This window comes from Colletotrichum chrysophilum (assembly GCF_026319265.1).
Source record: "Colletotrichum chrysophilum strain AFK26 chromosome Unknown scaffold_130, whole genome shotgun sequence".
Classification (NCBI taxonomy): domain Eukaryota; kingdom Fungi; phylum Ascomycota; class Sordariomycetes; order Glomerellales; family Glomerellaceae; genus Colletotrichum; species Colletotrichum chrysophilum.
In genome coordinates, this window is record NW_026517417.1 from 44,929 (window position 1) to 65,526 (window position 20,598).

The window sequence follows — 20,598 nt, forward strand, 5'->3', positions numbered from 1 at the left end:
TCCTCGACCGTGTTTGGGCCTGTTTGCCGTTCTCCGATGTTTTGGGGAGCATGGTCTCATCCGAAACATTGGCCCGACAGGGACGGCCTCGTCTGCGACTTTAACCCCCCCGTCATCAGCCTCAACGACCTCACTGGCTGATTTGCTACCTTGCGCTATGTTCTCCATCTTAATTGTTACTGCCCGTGGTATCGTGCAGGTCAAACGGCAGAAGATCGCCGTGGTGGCGGTACGCATATTCGGTCGGATTTTCACACACAACGGCGCGCAGGCTGGGTGAGCTCTGCTTCGTCTCTGTCGCTCAGCCTCAGATCCAGAAACGTGCCCCTGTGACAGAACTGCGTCGCATCTCCAGCTGGATCTTCGTGACATGGCGGGAAGGACATCAGCAAGCGCTGAGGGAGGGGCTTTGACAAGCTTACTTCAATGTTCAGACCATTTCGTGGGGATGGATCGATGCTATTTAAGATGGCAGGTGTCCTCGATTGAGTTGATCGAGGAGCTAACCAGAAGCATCGAGTACAAGGCTGCAGTCGTCTAAACATATCTTTTTCTAGTAATTTGAGGGTATTTTGAAAATACTCCTTCCCTTCTCTAACTTTGATCATGGTTCGTTTCTCAGTTGCCGCAGCACTTTGTAAGTCTTCTCCCGACCCAAAACCTCTCTGTCTCACACTGACATCCTTCAGTCGCTGCTTCAGTCCTTGCTGCCCCAAGCCCTCTTTCCCCAGACCCAGCTGGCGCAAAGAACGTCGGCAACGGTCAAGGTGCCCAGTTCATCGGCGGAGCCTGCCTGAGCAGCAAAGACTGCGCCTCCACATGCTGTGCCACCCTCAACGGCGCCGGCATCTGCTCCGGTCTTGGAGCGCAGTTCCAAGCAGGCAAGACCGGATGTGGCTTCGGTGACGGCGGAGCTGCCGCCGCTGCTCCTGCTGCCGCACCATCAATGGCCGCCGCCGCAGCCCCCGCTGATACTGGAAACACAGCTGCCGCGGCAGACACGGGAGCCGCGGGCTCGCAGAACGTCGGCAAAGGCAACGGCCAGCAGTTCATCACAGGGCAGTGTCTCACAGACGCGGACTGCGCGTCGGCTTGCTGTGCAGGTCTCAATGGCAAGGGCACATGTTCTGCTGTGGCCGTGGCCAACGCGAACGGCAAGACGGGGTGTGGCTTCGGCGGTGCCGCGGCTGGTGCGGGATCAGGGACCGGCGCCGAAGCGGCCGCGCCCTCTGCGCCTGCTCAGGCTGCCCCGGCTGCTGGTGGCGACACGGGCGCGGCTGGATCGCAGAATGTAGGGAAGGGTAACGGGCAGCAGTTCATCACGGGGCAGTGCCTCTCGGATGCGGACTGCGCCTCGGGGTGCTGCGCTGGGCCCAAGGGGGCATGCTCTGCGAGGGCTGTGGCTGAGGAGCAGGGCAAGACTGGTTGCGGGTTCACGGCGGCTGCACGATTCTGATAGTTGAATTCTTGGCATGCATTCATACAGTAGCGAGCATTTAATGACGTGGATTTTGGCGTAAAATGGAGGGGCATAAGAGCGATGTCAGGCACATATGGATTTTAATAGAGACGAAATGGATAAAACTTGATGCACTTCGCAAGGCAGAGATCACTCGTCATTATGAGCTGCAAGGGCGATCATTCAGACTAGAATAGACAGCAGGATGGGCGGAATTAGGCCCGTTCGTCTACCATCTCAACATGATGTCCTGATTGAGACAGCTGAAAGGCGCTTGTGCATTAGGCTGGACAGGGGGGCCAGGAGCTGAAAAGTCAGATGCCGCCTTGTTTTCTGGTGGCATTTTGTCTGACTTGCAACACGTTCTTTCCAAAGCTAGAGTAAGGTTCAAGTCTGAGCGATGAACCCATACCAGTATCGGGCTTTGGGGCCGGGTGAGATTCGGCTGCTCCGTCTCCACCCGGCACCGGACCCGCGCCGAGACGTCACCGGGACCATTCTCCACCATGAGCTGTCCAACCCAGCATTTCGGTGGGCGTCAGACGGACCGTACCTAGAGCACAAGCTACCATACGAAGCCGTATCCTATCACTGGGGAGGCAACACCAAGACACCCTTCAAGCTTCTCGTGAACGACGAGAACGCCGACAGCAGCACCCCCGCATCTATCATTCCATTAACCGCATCTCTACATACCCTCCTCCGCCAGATTGCTTACACTGGCAGAGACCGCGTAGTCTGGGTCGACGCAATCTGCATCAACCAAGTCCGCAGCGCCGACAACGTCGAGAAGGGCGCGCAGATCCGCATGATGCCCGACATCTACGGCACCGCCGCGCGCGTACTAGTGTACCTCGGCCCGTCCGCAGACAATAGCGACCTCGCCATAGCCTTCCTAGAGCACATCTCCGACTTTGCAGACTACCTCGACGAAGTCCTCCCGACGGCTAACTTCGCGGCCGCCCTAGCCGGGGGCTTCGTGATGCCGCCGCCGGGCGCGCCCGAGTGGCCGGCGCTCCGCGCCTTCTGGCGCCGGCCGTGGTTCCGCCGCGTCTGGGTCATCCAGGAGTTCGTCAACGCCACGGAGCTGACGGTCCTCTGCGGCGCGGGGGAGATCGACTGGCGTAGACTGTTCCTGGCGACGCGGGCCTACATCGACAACCTCCGCCTCGCGCATCAGGGGTTCAGATCGAACTGGCTGGTTCCGCTGGAGCTTCTGGTGCCGTGGTACCGCAGGCGCAGGCTCGATCGGTGGAGACTCGCGCACGAGGGGGCGAGCGCGATGCACACGATTGGGGACTTCCGTCTGAGGCGCGGGGGATACATGAGTCCCGCGTACATGTGGTTCAACTACCGGGAGGACACGGAAAACGATAGGTGGAAGGAGCCGTTGCCTGTGAAGCGGGATTTTGCGGCGATTTGCGAGTATGAACGCTTGGCAAGGCCGAGGATGTTGGAACACAGGGCGGAGGGGAGGGTGTTTCCTTTTGGGAGGAGAGGGTTGCTCGAGTTGTTTATGATGACTGGTACCTTTCTGGCGACGCAGCCTGTGGATAGGATCTATGCGTTGTTGGGACTGGCTGGGGATGTTGACGGCGAGGAGTTTGCGCCCATTTACTCGAAAGAACAGACCCTTGCAGTGGTTAGCAAGCGGTTCGCGATTGGCAAGATTGAGCAGGGCCAGGGAGCCGAGGTTCTCGCTCGTTCGGGGCTGAGGTCGAAGAAGTCTAAGAAACGCGGTGGTGACAATGACGAAGCGCCGTCGTGGGTGCCCGAATGGACTTCCGTCACGTATGCCCAAGACAAAAGACCTGGATTCACCCTGCGATCTCACGGCAAGCAGAACGAAGAGGCCGAGCCGATGGAGAATAAGAATCAAGAACCTGACGAAGATGGCTCGACCTTGGCACCCCCAACGGACGGGGGGAATGATAAGCCACTCGAGGATTCAATGCGCTTGTACACAGCCTGCGGCGACACAAACTTCTACCACCATTTCGACGAAACGCGCAACATTCTGTACGTCAAATCCATTGGTGTCGACAGCATAGCCGCTATCATACCTGGAAGAATGAGGCTAGGGGCCTTCATGAACGAGTTCCTGATCATGGCCACGTTCAATATCGCGGGTAGGGAGTACCCGACGGGGGAGAGGCTCGAGGATGTCATTTGGAGAACTCAAATTGGCAACCGAACGTCGCAGGGCGAGGTCCCGGGGCCGGAATTCTTTGAGTTGTACCAAATGGTGAAGAAGCGAGACCGCGATATGTTCGCCTTTGTCGTCTTCACCATGGCGATAGCGTGCGTCCTGGCGTCGCCATTCGCACTCGCCATCCTGCGGCGACTGCCGCTGTATCTGGAGATCTTCATCGTGGCCATGGCCTTCCTCAAGGGGAAGCTGCCTTTGAAGTATGCCAGGCTGTCTGTGGTAAGTATTCTCCTCCTACGATGGCTGTATTGGGTGTTTGCCATACCGCTATTGTTGTATTCTCTCTATGTTGGAGTATGCAACGTCTGGCAGACGGAATTTCTGGTGGCGGTCTCACAGTTCGGGGTGACCTCGGCTTCAGACGTGGGCTCCCTTCCTCCGGAGTGCGCCATGTACACAAACCAGCTGTCGAATATCGCCAACAAATATGAGCTTGCTGTCACCAAGCAAGGGCTGATAGGGTTGGTGCCGCTGTGCACGGAGGTGGGGGACAGGGTTGGTGTGATCCACGGCTGTGACGCACCATTTGTTCTGCGCCTAGATGAACAGAGGGGGCTTCTCAGAGTTGTTGGAGAAAGCTATATCCACGGCATAATGAATGGAGAGCTGGCTGAGGGGCTTGTTGAAGAAGTTGGCTTGTACTGAGTATTGAACGGCCAGGGCAGGGATGGATGTCGTCGAAGAACACTCGCTATTCAATAGGCTTGAAAGTCCCATGACCCGGTTGCCCATGGATACCCACGGGAGCCTACGGGCGCTGGGTAATACCTATTTACTCAAGGATATGGATATGGGTTACCATGGGTATTATAAAGCCAACTCACCCAAGCACAAATTACAATCTGTGCGTACGTCTCAGTTCATAAATGCTTGAGCACAATGATTGAAAAAAATTGTAATATTTGCTTCCAACAACTCGCTATGATTGCCTATGAAGAAGTATTATCATTACCAATTAATCGTAAATATGGAAGGTTTATGGAATCTTGCGTCACAACTTCTTGAAACATTTGTCGCCAAGCCATCGCCCGATCTTGACTGTTGGTACATCCACCACGCGGTTGAAGATGTCACTAACCCACAACAGAACCAACGTATTAAGGATAAAGCTTCCCCAAAACGAGAAAGCATACGCGCTCCAAGCCGTTTCGAACATCGAACCAGTCATCTTCAGAGGAAGGTTCTCGAGGGGCGCGGATGCAAGAGAGTGACTCTTCATCAAGGCGGCGTTGGCGGGAACCAACCACCGTGTGCCCACTGCGTGGTTGATGAACCCGTGCCACAGGTAGATGGAGTAAGAGATGCGCCCAAGGTATTGGGCAATGTCTGTGGTGAAGAGCCGTTGGAGCAGTGGCTCGCCCTGATCGTAAGTGGTGGTCGGCGCCGATTCTTCTTCCAGCTTTTCCTTCTCGCTTGTGTGCAAGACCGTGTTATTCTTGTGCCAGGGTGATCGGGTTCTGAAACCGCACACAATATTTGCCAAAAAGCGTCGGATGTTGGTTTGGGGTGAGTACATCAAGGCAATGATGAAAAGAATGGAACCAATGGCGTTCCAGTGAAGCTGTACTTGAGCGTCCGAGCCACGATAGCATAACAAGACGTGCGATGACAGCCAGTAAAATCCTGGAGACGAAGCTCCGTTTGTCTCTGGGTAGGACATGAGATGAAGGCCATATACAAACAGGGCAATCGTCCACACATGGCGGAAAGTACCCGTCAAGTACGCAAACGCACGCCGGCTGGTTGAGGTGTTGCATCGCGGGAGGACGTCGTGCAAAGCGTTGGGAGGGGCAGCGAGAGAGAACTCGGCCAGCAGAAGTCCGGCGGGGAAAAGAGCTTTATCCCAGTCACCTAGGTGAACTAGCCAGCCGGTGAGAAGCATCGTTCCGGTAACGCGGATAGACTTGTGCACCAGTGAAGAAGCAAGGAGAACCACCAAGACGAGCAGCGAGCCCTTGATGGCAACGTGAACGGTCCAGAGGTGTCCATTATAGGCCATAACTCCACCGTCATCTTGGTGAGCAACGGGCTTGAACGGATTCATCAGACCGACAAAGTCCCCGAGCCAATGCTGCATTTGGCCGGCGAAAGTGTCCACGACTGGTGGAGCCGGCGCGGGTGTTGGGTCCCTGATGTAGAAGCCGAAGTGTACCATAATAGCGATGATGGCGGTAGAGATGGCGACGGGGCCGTACAGACGGATTGGTCGACGCAAGATAGACGAAGCAATGCTTCGATGTAGATGCTCGTCTTTATGCTTGTAAATCATTGTCAGGGCTCTGATGGAGAGAACGTAGCCGGATATGACGAAGAGAATGGTCACGGCGGACCGGCTGGAGTGTATAATCCTGACGATTGATTTCTGCCAGACGATTGAGCCATCGTCGGCCGAACCGTATCCCTGGCCCAATTCGGGGTACCAGAGGTGAGAGTAGTGAGAAATGTAAATAATGAATGAAGCCAAGCCACGAAGACCATCGAGGTAGGCCGTAGAGTCGTAGACTTGCGATGTTGAACTTCTTCGGAACTCGGCAAAGGGGTTCTTCATCGGGCTGAACATGAAGGACGGGAGTATCAGGCATAGTATCGACATTAGATAGCCATTTCTGCGAGGGCGGCTGGTGGCATCGCTGTGGTTGTCGCTGAAGAATGAGGAGACAGAGCTTCTCGCAGATCTGATGGATACCAGGATAGGGCGTTCGTCCTTCTTGAAATCTCGGTAGCAGCCGTTTTCGAGGGAACTGCGCGACCACGGGGACGCGTCTTGACCCTCGACGAAAGGATTGACGAATCGCATGGTAGAGACAGTGGATGAGCGACGTCTTGGCTGGGACGCCGACGAGGACTTCCGGCGAGGACGGAGGAAAGAGGCACTGGCGCGACCCATACGTCGTGGCACCTGTTGGACGAGTACTGCAAGTTTCTTCCAGGCCGGAGAGTTGTTGTCTTCCATGTTGAGCCTCAGCAGGTGAGCGGTGCGGAGGATATAGACGCAGTTTAGTAGAAAGATATTTGTAGATTTGGGGGTCAGCCCCTCTTTACGTTCTGCGGGATTGGGGCTGTCAACAAAACGATGTCGTTACGATGATGTTGATCCTACTTCACACCGATGCCGCTTCCGGCTGAGTGGTAAGGCCGGACCCATTGAGGAACGGTATCGAAAAGACATCATCGGCAGCCTATCCTGATGGTGATGTGAGAGGCCCAGACAAATGACTGACAAGCTGTCACTCCCCGACTTGTCGGAAGCATAACGAAGATCTTTTCAAAATCGGGAGAAAATCGCAGCGGCTGGAATGGTGCCAAGATCAACAACACCCTAAAGCCGAATGTCTCAGTTTCTCTCCCCCGCATCTTGCAGTAGACCGGGCCTCGGCCTCGAAGGCGACCCAATACCATCCGCAGCGTAGACCAAATGCGGAAGCTTGAATCAAATCGGTCGGCTAAGTGATGGTTCGTCAACGATTATGAAGTCATTCCTTCATGTCTCAGGTGGGAGACGAGGTTCTGTGTAGGGCCACGAGGATGAGAGCCGCGCCTATTCAAAGTATGTTTGCGGCTACGAAAGTTGATGTCTATCGAGGATCGTCATCGAAAGAACTTGAGCAATGTCAGACCACGGGAGAAAGAAGTTATCAAGAGGAAAGAAGCTTGACAACGAGATGAGGGGCCGTTTACGAACACAGATGTTCGTCTGTTCTTCAAAATGGCTTGACGAGGGTTGTTTCAGTTGTCATCTCATCACCCAATATACAACCCACTTGCTGTTCGGTTTTAATTAGGCGTAGTATATGTAAGTCTCTTCCGATTCTTGCATCTTCGAATACTTAAGGAAGACCATCTGACATTACGAGACATCGTCTCGCGTGGAAACGTGACTGAATCCAAGAGAACCTGGAGAGCTAAGCTTTCAAGGAAAATACAACGTTCTAGGCAACATCGTTAATCCTTGCCAGTAGAAGCACGAAACCATACGTGGTACACCAGGGTCGACCAATGGAGTGGGATATTGACCAACTGGCAGCTGCCAGGAGCTAGCGGAACGCGTCATTCGTCGGTTGCTGATCAGGGCTATCGTTGAACGCACTGAACGAGACGCGAAGAACTGCAGTTTTGATCTTCTATGACGATGGTTATGAATACACAAACTAAACCTAGGTTGCAGATCTTTCTCGTCCTCAACTTCCAGTCGCGTTCATGTCTCAGCCAGCGCTCTCATGTCGCAGATCGATGGGTGACGGGTCGGATCGGGTGGCACCTCGTGCCGTAGATCAGAGGCCGACCAAGATTATGAGCAAACCATCAGGCCGGATTCAGCACATTTACATAAGGCTTTTTTGACAGGAGGGGAGAATGATTTGCGGGTAGGTTCGATGGTTGTTCGATCTTAGCGACGTTAGACTAGCCCAATCCGGCCGACGTTCTAAGAGTCTTGGCCATTCACATCCGGCGAGTGATTGAATGCGGTCATTATTGTTAATTGGATTGGCATCATCATGCGGCCCGAGGTCAATTACCCGACGGAAAGGCTCCAGGGCAAATGTGTTGTTCTGGTGGGGATGTTTATCGTTCGACGGAAGGCTCGAAAGCTTGGGGCTCCTTGTTGGACACTGTGACACAGTAGCAATGAGCTACGTGCCTCTCGCGAGCAACGTGTCAATCCGTAGAGAGGATGTCAAAAGTAAGACAGTGGAAGAAAGATATGAAATTCAATAATCGTGCGCTCAAGTCAGCATGTTCAAGGAACGATGCTTGACCATTGTGTTCTTCGAGTACACACGTTGCCTTTGAAGCCTTTGAAGGGTGAAGTGCCTGGATTTCCCTGATGATCAACGGTTTTTATTGTTGAGCCTTTGAGAATTTACCCGCTGCCACAACCTCGCATTCGCTTCTTATTGGATCTCTCCTCAAGTTCTCCAATTTACATATTGGAAAACATGCGACGAGTATGCAACTCACGACGAACATCTAGCATTTATGAACGATTCTTTAGTTGGCATCTAGCATGCTGAAGTACCTAGAGTTATGAAATGCCGCTGTAGCTGTCATTGTAATGGATTATAAACCGGGCTTGAGACGAAACCCATAGGAGAGGTTAGACGTCTTCCAGTTGATCTTTTGTGTGGCATTCCATGCATATCGGGCTGTCACATCTTTCTCATTTGCGCATGTGATATTGACGATCTTCTTGCAGCGTGCCAATAGCTGTGGCTGTCCCCGCCCTATCTAGACTGCCCCTCTCGAATGCCCTGCTGCATGACAGCTGAGATCTCATCAGCCAAGAGCAATCAATATGTACGAGCCAATCGAGAACAAGAAATCAGAATCATGTGCCTAATGAGGGAGCATTGAACAGCAGCCAAAGTATTCCCATTTGTTTTCTCTTGTTGTTCATTGTGCGTGAACCGTAACCTACATGTAACCAAAGCGATCTCCTGTTCAAACATTCGTCACGGGTAACTAGTACAACCACTGCTCGACTGAATACACATCCGCTCTATTGCTGCATTTTGTTACTGTGTTGCTCTTCCACCACAGAGATCCATGGGTTAGGGCATTGACCCACCCGTCACCACTCACAAGGCTGTCTCGTTGTGGTCAATCTGCCCCGTTGCTGTCCGATGCATCATGCACGAAGGTGCATGTGTCTGGAAAGATCATCGCAGAATTCACCACATTCGAGCAGATGACTGCATCAACCTCATTCTTTTTGGATAGCAACTCATGCGTTACCTCATAGACCCCACGTGGACATTAAGCAATCCGACCTTGCATCCGTCTCGATTCCCCCCTCTCTCGCATTTCAAGTCTTTTGTGGTGAAATTGTTTGGAGCCCTGAGTGCCGACAAAAGGACGCTGCATGGTGTCACTTGAGGATTCCACGCAGCCGCTGCCCGCAGTACATGCTAGAATGTCTGGACATTGTCACCTACTGATTTCTTATTTATCGATGGATCACATTGTGAATTTCTGTATGAAGTAAAAACATTGCCTTTACTTCATAGTTGGGTCCTCAGATAACCCGAAAATGCGCGTTCGTAACTCCTTCCTTTCTCTGACTCTTGTGCTTTTCGCCGTTCGTGCCCTCTCCGCACCGATCTTTAACGATGAATTTGCTGCGGCATTACAGAGCATTGGGATCTCGCTATTAAACCCTATCCTGTCGGCTGTAAAAGCCATTCTCTCGGGCCAGGGTCTAGTGCAAGGTGTGCTTGGTGTCGTTGAAGGCGCCCTTGGAACCGAAGCCACATACGACTATGTGGTGGTAGGAGGCGGCACGGCTGGCAACGCTATCGGCTACAGACTTGCAGAAGCCGGCCACTCAGTCGCCATCATCGAAGCAGGTATTTACTATGAGATTGCTAAGCCTGTCTTGGGGACGACACCCGCTGGCGACATCATTGGCATCGGGTCGAGCATTTATGACACCGTCCCTACGGTTGACTGGGCATTTCAGACGGAGCCCCAAGTAGGCGCTAACAACCGCAAAATTCACTATGCCCGAGGCAAGTGCTTAGGTGGCAGCTCGGCCCTGCATTTTATGATCCATCACAGAGGTAGCAAGGGCTCTTACGATATGTGGGCTTCAGAAGTTGGGGATGACAGCTATAAGTGAGCTTGACACGGGTCTTTCAAAAATGTACACAAATTGCTAATGCGCCAAAGATTTGACAACTTTCTACCCTATTTTGAGAAGTCAACAAACTTTACGCCTCCTGATACCACTAAACGCCGATCAAATGCGTCGACACAATATGACCCCGATGTATTCAGCTCACCCGGAGGCCCTGTGCAAGTCGGCTACACAAACTGGGTGTCAGCTTGGGCGACATGGTTAGAAAAGGGCATGCAAGCAATTGGTATGGAACGCACCACCGGTTTCAGCAGCGGAAACCTCTTAGGATATCACTACTCGCAGTCCACAGTGCGTAGCTCGGATCAAACCCGCAGCTCCTCCGCGGAGTACATATACAAGGCCGTCAACGAGAACCTGGACAAACTCAAGGTCTATACCCAGACCATGGCCAAACGCATCGTCATTAACCAGAACAATACCGCTACAGGGGTTGAGGTCAAGTCTCTGGGCGTAGGCTACACTATTCACGCCTCAAAGGAAGTGATCGTCTCCGCAGGTGCCTTCCAGTCTCCACAGCTTTTGATGGTCTCAGGTATTGGACCAGCTGTTACTCTCGCCGAGAACAACATTCCTCTCCGAGTAAATCTCCCGGGGGTTGGACAGAACATGTGGGACCATGTCATGTTTGGACCCGCCTACGAGGTCAACTTTGACACTCTCAACCGTGTTCTTCATAACCCGGTGGTGCTCGCCCGCAGCCTCGTTGACTACATCAACGATGGTACAGGGCCCCTGTCCTCCAATGTCGTTGAGTTCATCGGTTGGGAAAAGCTGCCGCAGAAGTACCGCGACACTTGGTCTGCCAATACCCAAGAAGCTTTGTCTCAATTTCCTGATGACTGGCCCGAGGTTGAACATATCAGTGGTAACGGCTACATCGGCAACTTTCGCTTTCCAGCGCTACAACAACCGCTCAATGGAAAACAGTACGCAACGATCCTGGGTGCTATGGTTGCCCCAGTCAGCCGGGGCAACGTAACGATCAAGTCCTCCGACACTGCTGTTCTGCCGCTCGTCAATCCAAATTGGTTATATGCCAAGGCTGACCAGGAAGTTGCTATTAGCTGGTGGCGTCGGATGCGGGAGGTTTGGAATACAGACGTGGTGCAAGAAATTGTCATTGGCGAGGAATACTGGCCAGGCCTGGACAAGATTACCGATGAGGAAATCTTGGCTGTAATCCAGGATAGTCTGATGACTGTGTGGCACGCTGCCGGTACCTGCAAGATGGGGAAGAGGAGCGACGATATGGCGGTTATTGATAACGAGGCCAAGGTTTTCGGTGTTCAGGGCTTGCGAGTTGTTGATGCATCCAGCTTTCCTATTCTGCCTCCTGGCCACCCTCAGAGTACAGTTTACGCGCTGGCCGAGAAGATTGCGGCAAGGATCATAGGTGAAGGAACTATTTAAGCAGAAGCAAGAATCGTCAGAGAGCCTTGAATAACAGGCAATCATTCTATCTCAGTGGTGATATTATTAAAGTTCATCTCAAGTCTTTCTTCAGCCTATTGAGCACGAGTCCATGTTGATTTGACCGAGGCGCCAGCGCCTCCACAAGGGCAAGTAAATTGACAACGCAAATAACCTAACCAAGCAAAGTGAGGCCATCACCACTACCCAATCGATCAATCCGACACCCCTCGATTGAATTGAAATATTTGATGTCTTATACTCTAGCCAATAGGAGGCCTTATATAGGCCATCGCCCCACTTATAGGTATGCCCAGCCTATAGGCATACGTGAGGGCATACGTGAGGGGCCCCCTTAGGGGGGGGGGCTTGAGGGTCCCTCCAAAGAGCCCTCCAAGGGGCCTTCTAAGGGGCACTCTAAGGGGCCCTCTGAGGGCCTACAAGAGGGCTTATGAGGCTGTAGATATCCTCAAAATTACCCGATTAAGTAGTCTATATGACGTCATTTCATATAGTGATTGATTTGTTTTATTTGCAAGTTAGCTAAGTAATCAAAAACACAAAAACAAAGAGCCAAGTTAACAAGTATGGGGGTCAAAATTGCTTTGATTGCCCTTGTGGAGGCGCTGCGAGGCGCATCACTAGGGCACCGGCATATGTGAAGGCTTGAATTCCTACTACGATGAAAAATTGAGGACTTTTCATAAACCAGTTACTGTCGAGGAAGCTTGCATTCACTGCGGTTTGAAATTGTATACTCAAACTGGACTTTTTTCGACCTTCCGTTGCACCGTTTCTGGAAATCTGCGCTGTTACTATGGCTTTTGGAATATCCTCAAAAAGTGCCTATAATGTCATCTGCAATCTTTTCGGCCAGTGCATACACAGCAGACTGTGGGTGTCCAGGAACTGCAAAAGGGAAGGTGCTTGCATCCACAACCCTCAGCCCCTGAACGCCAAATACCCTCCCATGACTGTCAACGACTGCCTTGCCGGACTGGACGTCCTCTTCCTTGCCCATGGCACATGTTGATACAGGATGCCACACTTGGCCGACATTGGCTTTGACGTACTCCAAAATCTCTTCGTCGGTCTGCACCGCGTCTCCAGGAAGTCCTTCTGGGCCAGCTTTAAAGCCTGGGGTGTTGGCGAAGTCTGAAGCCCATGCTGTGCGAAGTCGCTTGACGGCCGTTACGGCAAGCTCGACATCTGCTGGATCAGAGAGCCAGTTCAGGTTGATTTTGGGTGGGGTCTTCAGTACTGAAGGCGATGAGATGGTGACATTGCCTCGGGAGAAGACTAGGGGAAGGTACGCGGCGAGGGTACCGCTGGTTTGTCCTAGACCTGTAGAGAAAGAGCCCACGATAAATGACAGCTGCGGCCAATCTGAAGGAACGGACGCGAGTTTATCGCGTGCATCCTGCGAGAGTTTGGCGAGCGTTGAGTTCGAGAGGCGCTCGTGGGCCAAGAAGCCTGCAGCCGAGCTGTACGGCCCACTTCCAGATCTGAGATACTCTTCAATGAATATCGAGTTTAACGTTGGATCCGCAGCCAGGGATTGCGCTGAGGTCGTGCTAACAGGGTACGCGACGAAGATCTGGATAGGATCTTGGAGGTTCTGTCCTACTCCGGGGACATCGGCTACCACTGTAATCGATAAAGCCTCAAGGTGTTCCCGGGAGCCAATGCCCGATACTTGGAGAAGTTGTGGAGAGTGAAACGTCCCTGCGGAAAGAATGACCTCCTTGCGCGCTGATAGGGTGTAGTCAACACCTTGTGAGTTGACGCTGGCCCCAGTGGCTTGAGTGCCGTTAAACAGAATTCTGGTGGCTTGAGTATGGGTGTACACAATCATGCCCGTATCTTTGATTGCCTGCCGTAAGAATGTGCTCTCGCTGGTTGACCTGTGGGCTTTCTCGGGCTCAATTGTCGATGGAACCCAAGCGCCGTGACCGACAAGCTCGCCACTGCTGAAACCTTTTGGGCTAATTGTCAAGCCAAGGCTCAAAATGACTTTCGCAAGCCATGTCAAAGTCGGATCAACCCAATTGTTCCACGAAACTTGCAAAGGTCCACCGTCCCCGCTGTAATCAGAAGCATCAAACACAACGGTCGCGTTGGTATTCTGCCGTTTCTCCTCATTCGGCGGTGTGAGATGGACAGATCGTTTGAAGTACTTCAGCATGTTCTCCCATTTGAACGAGTCGTCGCCGACAGTTTCGGCCCAGAGACTGTACGAGCCCTTTGTACCACGGATGTACGACATTGTGTTGATCGCGGACGAACCGCCGAGAGTTTTGCCTTGTGCGTAGTGGACCCTCCGGCCACCCACGCCGGGGATCGGTTCCGAGACGAGCGACCAGTCCATCAAAGGCTGTGGGGTGAATTCGGGTGTGGGATCGATGAAGGCAATGCCGGTGAGAGAGAGAAGAGGAACAACGCTATTGTTACCGTTTTCAACCTCGTAGAAGCCGCCAGCCTCGACGACGGCGACGGATGCGGATGTTGCGGCGAGACGGGACGCTATCGTGAGGCCTGCGGTGCCGCCGCCGATGACGACGTAGTCATAGCTGGCATCCCGACCGGGGTAGCCAAACGCTGACGAGAAAAGTCGATCTTGGGCAGCCGCGAGTCCTACGAGACTGGAGAGAAGACATTGCGTCAGCTTCATCTTGATGATCGCTTCGCCGACGGAGGCGCGCTCTTCGTAGCGGACGAAAGCGAGAAGCGTTGAGAAGAAAACATCGTAGAATACAACGGTGGGTGACTCGCATTAAATAAGACTGTTCGTGATGCACGATGATGGCGCGAATGACATGGGCAGTTGTCCTAGGATGATTTCCTCGTATGCTACAGCTGCACGCTCAGGTGAGCGAACCCCGGATAAAAGATCACTGAAGGCGGGCAGCAGGGCCCTGGATGGTTGTCCCCGCGCTGTCTTAGGTCGGTTCGGATTCTGTCGTTGCATTGAACCAACCTACAACTTCGATAGTCTCAGGGGGCCCTGGTCGGCTGTCACCACGGGACGGAGTTCTGCTCGGGCGTTGTCATTTTCGGACACACAAAGAGTGTTGTATTGCGTGCTGACCGGATCCGTGGAGAGCAATAAATTGTGCGCGAAAGCCGGGCAAATGTTTGCGAGGGATGCAGGGGTCTCGTTGATACCAGTACAGCCATTGTCAACGCAGCGCAGGAAAAGTCTGTTCCACCTTGTGTCTGTTCTATTTAAAAGCAAATAATGGATTTCTAACAGTTTGGACTTGTATTTGAGAATGAGTGCAACCTGAGATAAAGGTACTCGTGGCGCATGCTCCGACGAACAGTGAAATTGAGCCGTCTTACATGCATGGTAGGCGCAGCCAACCATTCCAGGGCTGAAATGCACGTCGGCTAAATTGTCGTCATATCCAGTTCAGAAGACGGAGAACACACCACATAAGTCGCCCTCCATTTGTACGCACGACTGAAGAGTTCCTCAATTTAGGATTGCGAAATCGACACCCCCTTCGACCTCGAGACCCGGCCGACTACACAAACACCCGACGCAACCTCGACACTGTTGTCTCAACCGGTGCGCCGTTGTGGAGCTGCGGACCCTCCGGCCTACGGCGGCCTGACGTGCTTCTCTCTCCCTTCAACCGACAGTTCACGCCGCATACGCAAGCTTCATACGCTGCCAGCGACAGACTTCAAATATGCCATTTCCTCGTGTCAGATTCCACAATGCTACGAGAGTTGTGCTGTGGGGGTCGATCTCCCTGGCAATCCTTGCTGGAGGCGTGATCGCCTGGACGCTCCTCTGCGACTGCTCCGGGCCCCCGGGGTCAGTCCCCCCCGAAAAGATACAGCTCGAATGCAAAGTAAGAGAAAAATTGATGAGAGCCTTCAAAGTGTGGCGGCCGTGGTTTTCAACGTCAAGGGGAGTCATTACCATCATCTCCAGGTTCTGCCTCAGCGCGTGGGGAGGGCAGCATCTCGTTGCCGAAGGCCTCCGGTCTGTTGTACATCTTTCACCGCAGGACTCTCTTGCCAGAAAAATACATAATGATGAAGCTGTCACAAAATGGCTGGCTCTTATCGCCTTCGCCATTTATCCAACTGCCTTATCCGTTGGGATGGCCATCATCTCCCCTGACGGTTACTGCGACCCACAATACAATATCCACCGCTTCTGGCCGCCTCATACTCGCGATGACATCAAAGACATACTGGAAAGCTGGACCGGGCTTATAGTAATTCACGCACGAACGGGAATGAGTTTACATCAAATGAACAGATGGCGCCTGACCGTTGGGAAAGCCGTGGTCTGGGGACTGGGAATAGCAGCATGGGTAACTATCGAGATATACATGGGACCTTGCTGGTACTTCTCGCGAGTTTGGAAAGTGTGGTTTACTGTTATTTGCGCATCATTCGCGACATGGTTCATCGCCCATGCGCAAGAATTGATCGTGAGAAGCTGGAGGTCAGTTGGAACGGCACATCTAGAGTTGCTATTTTATATTGGGGTCGTTCACATTGTGAGGCGGGTTGATGTGGATGGATTCTGCGTCAAGCCAACATGTTGGTAGGGCAATTAGCGAGTCAAATGCTCAGCCGAGGAGGGTGTAACTTGGCGAGCATCACCGGGATATTAAGACGATCCAAGGATGTTGCCTGATGAACGACATTGAACTGCTATCGAAATAGAAAGATATTCAACACATGGTGACGGCCCAATCAAGAGTTGAAATGATCTTGCGCCTTGATGGCGTCCCCATCATCAATGAAGTCGAGCTTTGCAATTGAAAATCAGCACTCTCAGAGTCGACGCAAGTTTCCGTGACGAAGACGATTTAATGAACGGCCGGTGAAGCTTAACTTACCAGAATGACGTTGGGTATCTTTCCCCACTTCGCCTTGCAAAGCTTGACTTGTCGACTGATTGAGTCCATCGAGTTGGTAATATTTGCCGCGAGTCTGGTGGGAATCTTGACAGTCTCTCCCTCAAACCTCGCACCCATGGCTATGTTCCAGACATGGTTGATCAGGTACATATACTTTGATTCATCGATGTCCCGTTGTGGCCGGTCGCGCTTGCAGTGAGGGAAGTTGCTGTCCAGTTCGCCATATGGTGTCTCCCAGGAGTAGCTGAACCAGTCCATAATCCACTTCTCGCGCCTAGGCTTTTCGGGGTAATCTGCTAAAGTAAGAATGTTTATCACTTTAAAAACAAATACCCCAATGTTATGTGGGATCTTGATGATTTGTACCTACCCATGAAGACAACAAGTCTGTTTTTATTATCAATTAGCTGGCCGAGCGTGGGCCACGAATTGACGGTAAGTTTCTTGTTTGGCGTGAAAGCAATTTTATCCATTCCGACTTTCCGAAAGGCTGCGGCAAAGTCTCTCCCGCGGATGGAAGTCGGATTCGTCAACAGTAAGGTCACCACGTCGCTTGGGTGTTTCTTCATCCAGCGGCTGACCTCTAACAAGAAGTCCTCCAACTTTCCCACGTCAAGAAGCCAACACTTGGAGTGGCACATTCTGATCTCGCCGTCCTTCCAGTGTGTTTGAATAGTTAGAAATCGGACGCCTATGTCAAGCTGTCGAGTGACAGGGACATTCTGATTGTGAGTTATTCTATCGCCAATGAAGTTGGCGTTGTGCGAACCGACGAAAGTGACGTTTGAGTATTTCCTATTGCAGAGATGTTTGTGGCCGTTGCATTTGCGGGCATCGGCTAGCCCTAAAGCCACGAGGCAGACTAGCAGATGAATGATACGCATGACACTCAGAGGGGGAAAAGAAGAAACACAGGTGGAAGCTAGAACTGATGAGGAATTTGGGGGGAAGGAATAGCAAATCCGAGAATACATTTTAATCGTGAGCGCCAGATATGGACATGTCCCTCCATGGGCCTCCAAGGTTCTGGTATGGAAGTGAGAACGTTGTGGCGTGCGGCGGACGTTTTTTAATATTACTGGCACGCCACGGCCACTATCAGCGAGGCTGGAGTTTAAAATCGTTGATGCGGCACATATGAAAATGATATGAGCTGGTTCAAGAAATGAAGCTCAAAATAAATGACAAGTTTATGTGGCTTGATCAAAGTTGAAGAGAAGCGTCCATCTTTGACAACCTTTGTACACAAATAAAGAGACTTTGGAGACACTAACTCTGTACGTAATTTGCACAACATTACTGATGTCAAGAGTATCTCTTCGATTGCGATGGGACTACAGTACTTACATGTAGCATCGGCGAATGCTCCCGGCTTTCTCTAAATCTGCTCAACCACAATTTTCGCTATTAGCCCGATAGAAATTTCGATTATTTTGAAGGCTGCCTGGTTTTTGTTTGGTCTTCTGACTTTTCATTTATACTTCTGTGTGGCATGTTTTTTGCTTGCGGGCAAACCTTTCTGGCTGCTGTAAGAGGGGAAATACCCGAGAAGTCACAGAGTGATATTTCTTCGTGAATGGAAGCACGTCTGCCTTCTTCCATGATTTTGGGTCGGTCTGCGTATCGAAGACCCCATCCAGAGCCTTTTGCAACTTAGGAACAACAATAGAGGACCCGTCCTCCTGGCCAGCGGAAATGAGACTGATAATGCCATGCACATACCCCTGCCACACTTGGGGGGCGGGGGAATTTAGTTGACACGGGGCCAGGGAGCACGAGAAGGCTTGTCTTTCCGGCTGGGGAAAGTAATGTTGAAGAACCGAATAAAACAAGAAGCTCTTCGGTACCCCAGATCTTTTGTAAAGCATCTAGGACTCCGGGATCCTGGCGTCCTTCTCAGAAAATGCCCTTGTGGGCTGCAGCATATTTCTCGAAAGAACTGTTATCTGACTACACTGGTAATTTCTCATCAATCCAGGTCGACGGATCTTATAGGATGTGAGCGGATTCCATGTGGGTTAGGAAGACCAGGAGAAGCTGGGCTGAGGTGCTTTTTGGCCAAGTTCTATGATCCGTGAAGTGTATAGTAGTTTGCAAGACACCTTCAGTCTCGGCTTTTGCGGAATAATAGATGGATGAAGTCACTGGCGCGAGAATCACTCTTAACTTGTTCCGTTCACTACATGGATTGGGGGATTGCCAAGTCTCAACCATATGAATGGAAATTGTGTCTAGTCAACATGTCTGTCGGAAACATCGTTCTTGTCATGACTAATCCACTATCCAATACCATTGTTCTCGCATAGATCATTCAAAGACTTTCTTGCCATTGCAAACCGGAAGCTTGGTGGCATGTCTCAAGACCAGAAAGGTTGACGTGAGTGCAGAGGCACGTTTCAGACCAACTCACGCGCTGACGTTGGTCTCTTCGCGCTCGACTTTGGAGTTCGCTCCATTGGCATAAAAGATACCGTACGCAGCGTCAGCATCATCACGCTTAACCTTCGACGCGCCGCTGTTGGCATAGAAAATGCCATAGGCTGCGTCAGCGTCATCACGCTTAGCCTTCGAGGCACCGCTATTGGCGTAAAAAATGCCGTAGGCGGCGTCAGCATCGTCACGTCGGGCTTTGGTTCCCGCACTATTGGCGTAGAAGATTCCGTAGGCTGCGTCGGCATCGTCCCGCTTGGTTTTGGTGCCTGCACCGTTGGCGTAGAAGATACCATACGCAGCATCGGCATCATCACGCTTAGCCTTGATACCAGCTCCGTTGGCGTAGAAGATGCCATAAGCGGCATCGGCGTCATCCGGCGCACGCTTGTCGTTGACCTCTCGGGCCACAGCTGTATTGTTTGCAAAAATTAGTTTAGCGCGTTTACAGAATGGCTTATCATTTTAACTTACCTGCACCGCCATTATCAACAGGCAGGGCTTGCAGAACAGGTGCCAGAGCCGCGAGGATCGCGAATTGGGTCTTGAATTGCATTTTGCACAATGAGTACTCGAATCCAAAGATGATAAGATGTAATGAAAAGGTTTTGGGACGGAGAAGAACGGAGTAAGTAGACTGAGAGTGGCTGTGAGGATATGAAAGAGTCTAGCAGGTCAAGGAAGCTCGTTCCAGCTGTACTTGTACTCCTCAGCTCCTGCCGCTCAATTCTTCGCTGACGCGAACCTCTCGGTCTTCCGGCTTTTCGACTACTTTTTCTCACAAGTCGTTCATTCACCCTTCCTGTTTCCATGGTATCGTCGACGGCTGATAGAGTATGTAGTAAATACAAACCTATGGTGAGTTATTTGGCCAAGGGCGTGTTTCTAAACTTCCCCTGGTCATCGCCATCGTCTCATCGAAAATGGGTCCAAGTCTTACAGCACACCGATGGAACTTTTGTCAGTCTTGGTGACCTAGTGGAACTCAAGAAGCATTGCGATCTGAGTCAAAGCTGGTGTGCTTGCCTCTGCGGCCGCAAGTCGGATGTGTCGACGAGCCAGAGTGGAAGCTACTGGTAGCCGCTTTCAATTTGATGGCGGATTTGACGAGGACTGTGCCGTATGCACGTATCAGCTTGCAGAACAAGTCGCATGAACACGCAATCAGGACTGGTATGTTGGAAGACGAGAAGTGAATGGCTTGGAACTCCGCAGGCGTGCGATTCCTCCGTTGGGAAGGTGCTCTTGCCCCAAACAAATGCAGGCCCTTCTGGCCAGACTGTGCCTCTTTCAAGTCCACGTAGAGGGTGCAGGATGCAACCTCTCATGAAAGGAGGAGATATTTCACTCACCAACAGCCCAACGTGAGTTTGATACCCCGTTTATTTGGCTTGGCGGTATGGCGTCTTGCATATGCGTATGCGCCCAGTTTTACCCGGCAAGCGGCGGTCCTTGAGTAACAGGGGCCAATGATAAGCATAGCAGCATTTTGCTATTCTTTTCGTTTCTTTGCTATCATATTCAGCGGGACTCAGAATTTTGGCCTTCCTTATACCAAGCATCTTTT

At 51.9% G+C, this 20,598-nt stretch overlaps 7 protein-coding genes across 7 annotated transcripts; 3 read left to right on the forward strand and 4 right to left on the reverse strand.

The window, feature by feature from the left end:
• Positions 1-606: 606 nt before the first annotated feature.
• On the forward strand, positions 607-1,456 carry COL26b_011114 (uncharacterized protein; the record flags this gene model as incomplete). Its single annotated transcript, XM_053183788.1, has 2 exons — positions 607-637; positions 690-1,456. The coding sequence occupies 2 exons, from the start codon at positions 607-609 to the stop codon at positions 1,454-1,456; spliced, it is 798 nt and encodes a 265-aa protein (XP_053032257.1).
• A 403-nt stretch (positions 1,457-1,859) lies between these two features.
• On the forward strand, positions 1,860-4,263 carry COL26b_011115 (uncharacterized protein; the record flags this gene model as incomplete). The annotated part of the gene is made up of 2 exons (XM_053183789.1): positions 1,860-3,887; positions 4,210-4,263. The coding sequence occupies 2 exons, from the start codon at positions 1,860-1,862 to the stop codon at positions 4,261-4,263; spliced, it is 2,082 nt and encodes a 693-aa protein (XP_053032258.1).
• A 396-nt stretch (positions 4,264-4,659) lies between these two features.
• On the reverse strand, positions 4,660-6,621 carry COL26b_011116 (uncharacterized protein; the record flags this gene model as incomplete). The annotated part of the gene is made up of 1 exon (XM_053183790.1): positions 4,660-6,621. The coding sequence occupies one exon, from the start codon at positions 6,619-6,621 to the stop codon at positions 4,660-4,662; it is 1,962 nt and encodes a 653-aa protein (XP_053032259.1).
• A 3,075-nt stretch (positions 6,622-9,696) lies between these two features.
• On the forward strand, positions 9,697-11,715 carry COL26b_011117 (uncharacterized protein; the record flags this gene model as incomplete). Its single annotated transcript, XM_053183791.1, has 2 exons — positions 9,697-10,280; positions 10,335-11,715. 2 exons carry the CDS (start codon positions 9,697-9,699, stop codon positions 11,713-11,715), a joined length of 1,965 nt encoding a protein of 654 aa, XP_053032260.1.
• Positions 11,716-12,550: 835 nt separating this feature from the next.
• COL26b_011118 (uncharacterized protein) lies at positions 12,551-14,386 on the reverse strand (the record flags this gene model as incomplete). The annotated part of the gene is made up of 1 exon (XM_053183792.1): positions 12,551-14,386. One exon carries the CDS (start codon positions 14,384-14,386, stop codon positions 12,551-12,553), a length of 1,836 nt encoding a protein of 611 aa, XP_053032261.1.
• A 2,048-nt stretch (positions 14,387-16,434) lies between these two features.
• On the reverse strand, positions 16,435-16,975 carry COL26b_011119 (uncharacterized protein; the record flags this gene model as incomplete). The annotated part of the gene is made up of 3 exons (XM_053183793.1): positions 16,435-16,491; positions 16,581-16,894; positions 16,972-16,975. The coding sequence occupies 3 exons, from the start codon at positions 16,973-16,975 to the stop codon at positions 16,435-16,437; spliced, it is 375 nt and encodes a 124-aa protein (XP_053032262.1).
• Positions 16,976-19,007: 2,032 nt separating this feature from the next.
• Positions 19,008-19,587, reverse strand: COL26b_011120 (uncharacterized protein; the record flags this gene model as incomplete). Its single annotated transcript, XM_053183794.1, has 2 exons — positions 19,008-19,444; positions 19,506-19,587. The coding sequence occupies 2 exons, from the start codon at positions 19,585-19,587 to the stop codon at positions 19,008-19,010; spliced, it is 519 nt and encodes a 172-aa protein (XP_053032263.1).
• Positions 19,588-20,598: the final 1,011 nt, after the last annotated feature.